This window comes from Coturnix japonica, chromosome 23 (genome assembly GCF_001577835.2).
Source record: "Coturnix japonica isolate 7356 chromosome 23, Coturnix japonica 2.1, whole genome shotgun sequence".
NCBI classification, from domain to species: domain Eukaryota; kingdom Metazoa; phylum Chordata; class Aves; order Galliformes; family Phasianidae; genus Coturnix; species Coturnix japonica.
In genome coordinates this window covers 1340364-1351550 of record NC_029538.1, presented here as the reverse complement: position 1 = coordinate 1351550, position 11187 = coordinate 1340364, and the positions used below count along the sequence as shown (strand labels likewise).

At 44.5% G+C, this 11187-nt stretch overlaps 1 protein-coding gene and 1 non-coding gene across 2 annotated transcripts; both read right to left on the bottom strand.

Annotated features, from left to right (window-relative positions):
- Positions 1 to 13: 13 nt before the first annotated feature.
- On the bottom strand, positions 14 to 11174 carry PPP1R8 (protein phosphatase 1 regulatory subunit 8). Its single transcript, XM_015883493.1, has 7 exons — positions 11048 to 11174; positions 7597 to 7657; positions 5058 to 5211; positions 4266 to 4486; positions 3523 to 3667; positions 2855 to 2919; positions 14 to 2664 (listed from the first exon to the last, which is right to left on the bottom strand). Exons 1-7 carry the CDS (start codon positions 11110 to 11112, stop codon positions 2311 to 2313), a joined length of 1065 nt encoding a protein of 354 aa, XP_015738979.1. The 5' UTR covers positions 11113 to 11174; the 3' UTR covers positions 14 to 2310.
- LOC116654360 lies at positions 6326 to 6491 on the bottom strand. The gene has a single exon (XR_004309556.1).
- Positions 11175 to 11187: the final 13 nt, after the last annotated feature.

Below are 11187 nucleotides of genomic sequence, written 5' to 3'. Positions count from 1 at the left end.
ACGCTCTCCAAACTGGCAAAATCTGCATTTAATTTACAACATAGTAAAGGTTACAGGTAAAAAGCTCAACAGAAAGTGTGAAAAGGCCTATTACATATTACACAAGTGTACAAACTTCTGTACAAAGCCCCTGGATGTTATACTGTCCCCTCCTGTACTGGCCAGCTATGGCCGCTAAGCTCTGAAATAATGAGAGCTTGTACAAACCCAGGGAGGAGAAGAGCTTTAAAAACCAATAAGCAGTAAAGCTTCCCTTTTCAAGAAAGATCTTGCAAAGAGCCACTGGCAAAACCAAACAAACCATGAAAAATAATAATAATAATTAAAAAAGAAAAGGATTTTAAAAAAAAGATGATGACCTGTTCAATGCTTACTTGCTCTAACTAGTCTTACTGTAAAGAGTTGCCTTCATAAAACGGACTGGCTGGAAACAGAAAACTCTACGTCCTGGAAATAAAGAAATCAAGTGTGAGATTTATAGGGAGAGTACGGAGTGTCTGGAAGAAGGATGTCTCATTTTCAATAGCAACTAAGCACAGAGTGGCACAACTATATCATGGAGAAGTTACCAGGTTTATCAGAGTAATAGTTTGAGCTAGATACGAAGGCATGGGGGGGAACAAACCAGTCTCTAAAGGCATCACTCCTATGGGTGGGGTGGCCACTAGCTCTATTTGCCTCGACGCCATGATAGATGCAATCACTCTGCAGATGCAGAAGTCACACTGATTTTGAAGCATCTGTCCAACACAAGTCTGCCTACAGCACAGAAGAGGCACTATAATAAAGCACTGCTCCAGAAGCCATCATATGTTCACAGAAATTCTTAGCCTGGTAGCTACAGTACTGTACACACTAATGAACAGCTGGGTACCACTGTCATTTTAGTGCACATTTCCTGGAGGAATCCTCCAAACGAAGGAATGTGGCTACGTAGCTGAACTGCAATATATAGTGTTAACATCAGAAATAAACCTAAGGAAAAAAAAATACCCCAAAAGGGCTCTGGCCTCACCTTGTATAAAGGCATATGATCCGAATAAACCTGAATCAGATTTTCAAATCTAAAATGGAGGATCTCGTGGGCTAGAAACAACGGCCCAAATCACATCTCTCACTTTACTCAATGGGGAAAAATGAAATAGTTAAGAAAAAAAAGGAGAAAAGCTCATGTCGTGAAAGCAACTTGAACTTGGCACAATGCTTTATCCAGGGTGAGGCAGAATCTCTACTGAGAGTTTGTATTCCAGCTTTAGGTTGCACATAATTCTTATTCTCTGTTAGCAGCAGCCAAAATACTGCAGAGATTGCAGTCTTAGTTGTTAAACATGAGAGTCCTGTAACACCGCTGATGGCTGCTTACGTTTACCTGTGCCTTGCTGCACATTCTAAGCTCAGAAACGCTGTTTGCAAGTAAAAATGAAACTGTTTAAGTTAAAAGGGCCACCGAGTTTAAAAAAGTACCTTCTGTGTTAACTCCACCTTGAGTTATTACTACGTTGTTGTTGATTCTTTGTACACCGTAGTTTCCAGCCACCAGTCAATTGCTCCCAGGCTTGCCATGCTTGTTTGCTGCCTCAAACACCGACACAAGCTCAGATCCATCCATGGGTGCCCCTTTATCCACCCACAAAGCAGTCTGTGGTACAACACTGGACCACGGCTCAAGAAGCCCAGAGATTCCTCACCCATGTCAACTCCAAGTTCTCATAAACTCATGTGATGCTGCAGTGCTTTAGGTGGAAATTAAAACAAGTTTTAGCCAAAGTAGGAAAAAAAAAAAGAAATGCCCCACGTGTGTGAGGCTTTGAAAAGATAAAACATAAAAGCTGTGTTCTGCAAGTTTTAGAACTCAGGAAAGTGGGATTTCTGGAAGGCCTGGCCCCAAGAATATCAACTTCTGATACAGCTGACCTGCTATGAGCAAGCCTGGCAGGAACGACGTTACTCATAGTAAGCACAACACCTAAATACACACATTTGCAGGGTCATGCCATAAATGATAACTAAACTGTGTGATTCTGCCCCTTCAACTTATATGATCAAAATTCATAGTAAAGACCTCTGGGGATAGAGGCTAAGAAAAGGCTGCCATATATTTTGGTTCAAAGGGAGATGGTAGCTATATTGTCGTTGTCTTTTTTTTTAAACAGTTATAAAAGTGTTTGAAGACAGATCTTTAAAGGATTATTTCATTTCTCCAATCTCCGTATTACATCTGGTTAGGACATTAAAATTTCAAGAGGACAATACCACACATGAACAGTTTCTGGAGTTCGTAACTCCCACCCTCCCTCAACAAAACCTAACTCAGATCAGTAGGGAAGGGGTTGGCTTCTTGCCCGGCCATGCCTCCTTAGCATATTTCTTCTTCTTGGGTTCATTCACAGCTTCAGGATTAAAGACAGCAGGATTTGGAGCTGGGTTCATGTTAACTGTTGAGGGTACAACAGGAGTCAAGTCCACATCCGGGGCAAGATTGGGGTAGGGCATTGGCAGACCACCAATGAGCGCTGTCCCATGGACGCCGTGTGATTGGGAACCCGCATCATTGTGAGTTGGAGGCAAACCACCATATAATCCTCCGCTGTAGGGAAAGTTTTGCATACGCCGTGTTGCAGAGTCATCCGTGGTCAGTGAGCCCGGATTGTCCAACCGTTTTTTCTGTAGAGGAAAGCATTTTAACAGTTATTCAAAATACAAGAAACATGAAAGCTACTTAAACTAAATGCTACACAATTTTTGTTACAAAATCGTTTCCACCACAGCACATTATGTTTCTAAGGTGTAACCCACACGGTGAGTTAATCACTGTAATAGCGAATTGATTAGAGAGTTGAAAGTCACTTTGTACCTTGACAGGGACTACTGCTGTCTGTACCATGTTCCTGAAACGCCCAACAGAAGGGTCCACATCCTCTGCAAAGGGAAGAACAGTGCAGCTTTCAGAATCAACAGAGGACAAAACAGAACATCTGTCAAGTAAGGACATAAAGGAATCTACATGAAGAATTGGTACGTGCATCTACTTTCCTAAAAGCCAGCACTCTAGAAGCCTTCAGAAAGCAGAAGCATGCTTTAATAAAGAACAGTGACTGTTGGGGACACCTAGTGGTTTTGTCTCTTTGGTTCATGAATTACTCTGACAAGGAAAACTTCCATTCAAATAGAGAACGAGGAAGTGATCTAGGAGGAGGGATAGATGGACAGTCAAGTTTACACCGCTCAGACAGAAAGGAATTGTGGGCTGAAAGGTGCTGCTGGACTGTGCATGCTCAAAGGCACAAGAGCTGGTCCTGAAAGGTCTTGGGAGGCCTTGAAGGAGTCAGAAGAACTCAATGCAGCCTCTAAGGAAATCAAACATGAAGATGTTCTGAGAGCTATATTATGAATAAGAATGGTTGTTATGCATTACCAAATTAAGGCATGACTTACGAATAACTGCACTACGAATATTAACCATATAAATATTATTAATGTCATTAACATAAAACAGCTACGGAACTGGAGTGAACTACTTACCTGGGTTGATGATTTCATCATCATCACTAAATGTCACTCTGGAATTCTTCCGTTTTCTCTTTGGTCTCTGAATATCCAAGTTTCCTTCCTCTATAGTTAGTGTGGAAATTCTTTTGTTGTGGGCTGTATTAAACTCTGTCAGGTTCTAAAAGAAAGAATTAGAGAAGAAACACTTTAAGCAAGAAGTGTGTGAAGTCTGCTTTTATCAGCAGCTGTGCATGCCAAAAGATTTCCAAAGTTTCAACTCTAGACCCCTAGGAAGAAAAAACGTTTTGATGCTGGAACAGTTCATCTAGAAATGCTGTTGAGTGTTTTTGTAGTGATGCTAAAAGCAGAGGATTAGGACCAAATGATCCTGAGAGCTCCTTTCTAAACTCAATGACCCCGTAATACCATGCAAACTGCTTTGCCACTTTCCACCAGCTCTCCACTTACTGTTATCTGGCAATGGGGAACAGCATGGGAAATCACCAGTGATATAGTTGGCAAGAGACAACTCTTTGGAAGGTCTGCAGTCCCACTGTGAAAAGACTACTTGAATAGTGGGATTATTAGAGTACTGATTCTGGGATACCCTATCATGGCAGAATTAGATGATCTGTATGTACATTTCTGCCAGCAGAAGACACCTCAGACCATCTTCATGAACAAGAAATGAAGAACCTGAACCAAGCAAACAAGTAGAAAACACCACCTGTTGCAGATGGGTAAACCACCTAAGAACAGTGGACCATCATACTCACGTCGAGCTCTGTCTCCTCTTCTGGCAGGCCCAGCAAACCCTTGAGCTCTTCATCTTCACCACCCATTTTCTCATCTCCTTTAACTGCTGATGGCAGTGTCTGAGGCTTCTCTCGCAGAGTATAGGCCCGCGTAGAAGCACCGAATGAAACTGTGGAATCAATGGGTATCTGCTGGGGTTTGTGAGCTTCCAGACGGATATGACCCAAGAATGTGCCGTGTGCTGAGAAGAACATCACAATGGAAAACAATGTTAAGTCATCTGCTTGAGCTCACAGCGCTCAAACCTTGAGAAGTTCAAAACCTGTACGTGGTTTCCAGAGATACAAACCAATGAAGCACTGCTGAAAACATCAGCTGTGTGTATTTTACCTACCATCACACAAACTAAGACAGACTGCAGAAGATCCTGTACGCCCCAAGGTACCCTGTCTGGAATCATTCTCTTGGTGGAAAACACAGTATTTCAGCTTTCAGATCTTAAAAACCACCCCCAGAATAGAAAGTTTCATCACAATTGCTGAAGGTCAAGTGATTTTCTTTCACTCTCTTCGTCTCTTAAGAGTCTAGAAATGCCGCTTTAAACATGAGGGGAAGCAGAAGTAAGCTGCCTGGAACATGCACCTACTTGCTCTTAACCACTGCCAATCTTTCACTAAGATGCTATTTTAGATTATGACCATCTGGCCACACAGTGCAAACAAGAACAAAATAGAAAAGGAAAGCATATCTCATTCAAAAACGTTGAAGCACTGAAACAGTAACACTGTTGGATTAAATGCTCTGCTACTTACTGCTGTTTAGATCTATGAGGAAAACCCTCTTGAGATGTTTGTGATAGACCAAGGCAGCATGGACCCGAGAGCAAGACTGGTGGTCAATGGTAAAATCGCACAGATCAGGATTTCTCCCAAAGAGATAGTATTTCTTCTCATCAATGATGAGTTTCTGAGGTAGAATAACAAACAGAAGAGGATATTAGACACCTAGAATCTTTTGGAGCTTCCTGTAAAAATTCAAGAATGTGAATAAACAAAGTAAATGCATAACAAAGCATCATAAACTGACTGATATGTCAGCAGTGTTTGACACCATTTAACACAGAAATTTCCATTTTTCCATTCAGAACAGCTGAATGTGGGAGATGCCCAGTTACTCCTGTCTCTAACATCTCACTTGATGCATCAAGAACCACTGTTTAATCAGAAATTCGCCTTCAAGCAGAGCATCTGTTGACAAACAAGGTCCATGTGTAAATAAAATGAGAACAGTTATATTCTTCCTGTTGGAACACCTGATGCATGCAGGTCTCTCCTTTGAACTTACTTGTGCCTGGTGAAGAACTGCATACATTGAAGACTCACTATAATTCAAACTAGAACAATACACTGATAGACTGAAAGAGTCTCCCAGATTCTTGTATCATCTGGGTACTTCATTATCACTGTCTCTTTGCAAATACTGGTTTTCACAAGACCACCCCTTTTCCTCTGCAATCCCTAATCAACACTTAGCATTCCAATGTTCTCCCTTGCCACATTTATTGCCCCTTAATATTATAGTTGTTTCACCCAGCTACTGAACTGCGAATAGCATTTGTTATAAGGCACCTTTTGAGAAAGGTGAGCTGGGCTTTGTGGGGATCCAACTTCACACCAGCAGCTCTATGACAAGCAGTACACAGTATTGCCCCCATTCAGTACAGCACTGAGTGCTCTTCCCAAATTCAATACCTCCGTACCCATGAAATCTGTGGTTTCAGTTTGTGAGACAGGTGAGCCTTAAATTCTATTTATGCATATTCAAACAAGTTACCTAAAGAAAACTGGCATACAAATAAATGGATCTTTAAAAGCTTGTTTCTTACTCCATATTTCAGCATTTAGCTGTTTTATGACTTCAAGGACCACAAAAATCGATCTCATTCTTGTCCAAAATCTACTCCAAAACAAAGGTCCAATAGGTTTTCATTCACACTCATTAAATGGCGTTTCAAGAGGTTTTGTGAAGATTGTGAAGATTGAAAGTCTTGCCTTTACTTCACTGTAATGTCTCTAAGATTTTCTGTGCCTCTGAGCTATAACCCAGTGTCATCCTTTACACACTGAGCTTAAACACTGCAGGGCTTGTTTTCATGTTGCACTTTTCAGACCCAGCAATCACAAAGTATTCCTCAGACCTCTGGAAGAGACCTGGGATACAGATGGCTCGGTTAGTATCAAGTGCTCAAGGAGCCACTGCAGCAAGCAGGACCTCCAGGCTACACATCCTTACCATCCATCCTTGGAATCTGACAGGACCAGGATGATATTTCTACATGACAGTTTAACAATACTGATTTTGTTTGTGTATTGTCTAAAGCCATGGTGCATTCTCAGCTTCTGCAGTGCACTCTCCTGCCTGCAGTCTGGATCAGATCTCCCTTGATAGCCACTGTGGATTAATTTAGCAGCGAGCTCCATATAGGCTCTTCCATTCTCAAAAATCCAAAAGAAATATGACAAGAAAAACCTTGTCTTGTAGAATAAGTAGAATAATTCTCCCAGGTGGGAGGGCTGCAGTGAGGCCACCTGCCAGAGACCCAGAAAAACGACAAAGGCACTGCCAGCTGGCTTTGCTCACCATCTCTTTACATGGCCTGAAAGAAATACTGGAAAGCCTGATGCCACGTACAGTCCTTACCACAGATGCTATTGATAGGATGGCAGTGGGATGGCTGAGCTGGCAAGCAGTCCTAATTCAGCTCTGACCTCTGAAACTTCTAAAGCAGTTCCTAACATGCAACAATACTGAAAAAAAGACACGGATCATGGTTTGAAGACAAAAAAAATGCAATGGGATTGAAAGCTATTGTGGGCTAGGGAGAGCCAGTGAAGGATAGATGCACTGAAGGATAGTCCAAGTAGCTGGTAGAGCCAACTCACCTACACATTACATGATGCAATGAAGTACAGTGAAGATGTGATTACACATGTTGGTACCTAGTTCCTTTCAAATTAAGGCTGAGCAAAGATCTCACACAGGTCAATGCTGGCACTGCCAGCTACCTGTGCTTTCAAATGTGGACTAACTAAGAGCAATCTCTTAGAACAATCTATAAAATCAACAAGTTATGGACTGTCCCCATAAAGCCTCATTTTACTGGCTTCTGGCCTGGGAAAATATAAGCTTATTAGTAAATTCTCTGTTTATTTTTCCTTTGCAAAGCATATTCTGGTATCTTAATCAATTTATAAAATACTTCTGAGTAGGTGTGGAAAGTGCCATGTGATTTTCTACCACCGGTGTCTTTATCTGTGATACACTCAGCACACACACAATCTGCTCTCATACCTCAATGAGTTTGTCTCCTTTGACTACATCCAAATGTAAGCCAGGTGGAGGTTTTCCTGCCCTGGAAAACAAAGAAAATTAAGTCTAGTATGAAAGTATTTAGTGAGAAGTTCATTAATAGCAGAGCTAATACTCTATTAGATCTACAGATCGATGCAACACAAATGTAAGTAAATTTATTTGGGGAAAACAAAGATTAAACAGCCAAAAATTGTCCTTTTGCTCCACGCAGGTTCCTTCTGCCTACACATAAACCACAGATGTTTACAATGAGTTGAGCTAACAGAACGCAGGGCATTTCAAGCTTCATTGCTCCAACCATAAGACAGCGACTTCACAAACCAAATAGAGCAGCTCCCAACAGGAAGCCCACAAGGAGAGAAGGGGACAGACTGGACCTGTCAGTGTAAGGGCCTCCCCAGGGCTCTGTTGTCACATTACCTTAAGAACAGCCAGTCTCTGAGCTGTTGAGAGGAACAGGATCTTCTACCATCCTCCCCCCCCTCCCCTAGAACTGATGATGGTCAAAAACATCTGAAGGGTTCCAAGCTGAGTAATACAAAAACACTGGCTACCAACACAGATAGCATGGAAGAAATGACAGCATTCAATGGGAAGGGGACCTTATCCTATGAAGCAGCTTCATTCCTTTGGGAAAACCCTTCAAATCAGCACGTTCTTAATTGCCCTCCACAGCAGGTCCCCACGAGCTCTATTTTCTGGATGACTTCTGAGAACCGTGGCTGCTTTAACTGAACAAAGCATTCCATTTGGATTAAAGCAATTGTAGAACTTCACCTTAATACTGTTTGTTGCCTTGTTACAATGCACAGTTCCACACAGACTGCACTGCTTCACTCAGGTTCCCTTGGTTACCTGCTTAGGAATAAGGTCTCCATACTGCGTACAGAACTGCATATAGAGCCTCTGAAAGAAGGGCCATAAATACCCCATTAGAGAGAACTAAAGGTCCTATGGCATCTGCTCCTCAATTCAATTCATTCCCTCAAAATACAGCCCAGCAGTTGGACATGGAGAAATCCAGGCCTTCCCATAGCAATTCCAATTGAAAACTGCTTAGTAATGATTAGCAATGATGTATTTCAGAGGGACATCATCAAACTAAAGCAACATCCGAACTGGGTTTTGATAGAACAGCAGGGTTATGGATGCAGAAACCATCTGAAATGGAAAGCCTCACTGAAGCAAACCCTATCCAGCCCATAGAGAAATCCGGAGCTTTAGCTGCTCAGGACACAGACAGGCCAAATCCAGTCCCACTGTGTTCGTTTAAAATCAGGTCAATTATTTAGGTTTTTAATTGTGGGCTCAGAAGACTAATTAAGCCACTTCCTAACATCTCAGTGTAGGTGACTGCTATGCACATCCTCATGCTGAACTTCAAGGACAAGGCACAATTTCCAGAGCTCTAGAGCTCACCAGAGACCTGTGTAAAATCACTGTCAGGATATGTAACCCATACCAGCATGAGAACTAAACCAAAGCCCGGACTTTAAGCCATTGAAACCCTTGAACTTCTTTTCTACTACAATATTATCCATGTTAAGGAAGAACAGATACAGCAACAGAGCTCAAAAGCATGAGCAACAGTTTAAAGACAAGAAAAAAACCTACAATACTGGGCAGTTATGGTTAAGATATATTTCTTATATAGGTGTTTGTAGCCCTTACAGCAGCTCCATGTGGAGACAGAAATGAAACCAACAGGTAAGTAAAGACTGTGGCTTTGGTTCCAATACAAGTTAATGAGATTGGAAGGCACTCCCTGCAGAAGAAGCTGCTACTCACCATGAAGACTCCCCAAAACATGATGGATTCTGAACACCCACAGCTTTCCCTGCTAAGATCCTCCCGGCTGTCCAAACCAAAGTTTGGGTTATAAACACACTGAGATTCTCTGGAATTCAGAGCCTCAGACTGGTCCAGCTCTGTCACTGTGAGCCAGTTCCACTCTACAGAACCACTCTACAGAACTCATCACTTAGTGAATATCCGGACTATATTTTACACTAGTAAACTCTGGTTTACTTGTGAAGTACTTCAGGAAGTTATAGTAAAAGATCATTCAGATAAAAGGGGAAAGAAAGCAAAAAAGATTGGAATTGTTAGGCAGAAACAGGGCCCCACTCTCCCGAGGTGACCTCTTACTGCTGGGTGTGAAAACCCCGGCTTGGAGCGGATCCCAATGCAATGGATTGTGCTTCAAACCTGGGTCAGGTCAGCAGCAGCACGGTGCAGAAAGCTGCCTGGCTGTGAGCCCCTGCCCTGCCTGCAGCAGAGCCAGAAAGCAAGAGAGATGAAAAGGCCATTCACAGGCACAGCCCTCCTCTCCATACGCTATTTCTTTAGGAACTGTTCTGCAACAGCATTCAAGCAACTGAAACTGAGCACTGAGTAAGCCATACATCTCCCAGCTGTTCCATCTACAGCTTTCAGTGGCAGAAGTCATTCACATTTATCACCAAATGTAAGTCAAGTTGTTCCACGCTGCAGGTGCCCCATCCCTGGAGGTTCTTGGGGCCATAGATGGACATGGGGCAGCCCTGCCATGGCAGAGGGCTCGGAACTGGATGATCTGGGTAGTCCCTTCCAACCCAACCATGCTGTGGTTCTGTTTGCTGCTTTGATCTAAATCATATTGCTGTTCTGCACGTCACCATCTTGTCTCACAGAAATGCTTGATACTGCCTATACCCAGCTCAGACACTACTTGGATTTAAGGTTTAGATGGGTTTACAAACGAAAACTGAAAAGCACGTTGGCCATGCACATTGAGTACTCATTGAGTCCTGCCACCCAGCACTAACAGCCCGGACCTGCAGCCGGATGACTGTGCAATTAGAGCGGAGTGCTCTCACCATCCATCGCCTTTCAGCTCGGCTGTGCCATGATCCGCTGCTCCCATCCATCCCGAGCAGGGCCCGGCGGGGCAGCGGGGGAGGCCGCACTCCAGCCCAGCTGCGGACACGGCGCTGTGCAGAACACCGGCTGAGCCAACCCCAAGTCCCATCCCCTCCATCACATCACATCATCCCATCACATCCCATCACACCATATCGCTCCGGCTCCCCGCTCTACCTCCATCCCCACACAGCCGCGCCCGCCGCCCCAGCGCTACTCGGTCGAGGCGCAGCACCGCCACATCTCGGCCTCACACAGCACCACTCCGGCCCGAGCCGCCCCCATTGGGCCCCGCAGCGCCGAGCCGGGCTCCCTCCGGCCCACACCCCCGACCCAACGCTGCCCCGCTCCCCTCGGCCCGCTCAGGCTCGGCCAGGCTCCATCCCCCCGGCCGTGAGGCGCCGCAGCCCCGCGCTTCGTCCCGCCCCAGCGCCACTCCCCCGGCTCGGCCCGACCCGGCCGGGCAGCCGCTCTCGTCCCTCTGCGAGCCCCGCAGCAGCGCAGAGCCGTGCGGCCGCGGCCCGCTCACCAGCTGGGACACTCGAAGAGCGAGAGGCCGCCTCCTCCTCCGGCCGAGTTCGCGTTGGCCGCCATCTTGCATCTGCCCCATTCAGGCGGGGGGCGGTCCCGGCGTGCTCCGCGCCGAGAGGGGCGGGAACGAGCTTCTCC

What these genes read in the sequence shown, in the direction of transcription:
- PPP1R8 (XM_015883493.1), bottom strand. Translation starts at nt 11,112, where the DNA reads ATGGCGGCCAACGCGAACTCGGCCGGAGGAGGAGGCGGCCTCTCGCTC. An exon ending in AAGGAGACAAACTCATTGAG is followed by an intron (nt 5,212 to 7,596) that starts GTATGAGAGCAG and finishes ATTCTACCTCAG; the next exon opens with AAACTCATCATTGATGAGAA. An exon ending in TGATGAAATCATCAACCCAG is followed by an intron (nt 2,920 to 3,522) that starts GTAAGTAGTTCA and finishes TTCCCTTTGCAG; the next exon opens with AGGATGTGGACCCTTCTGTT.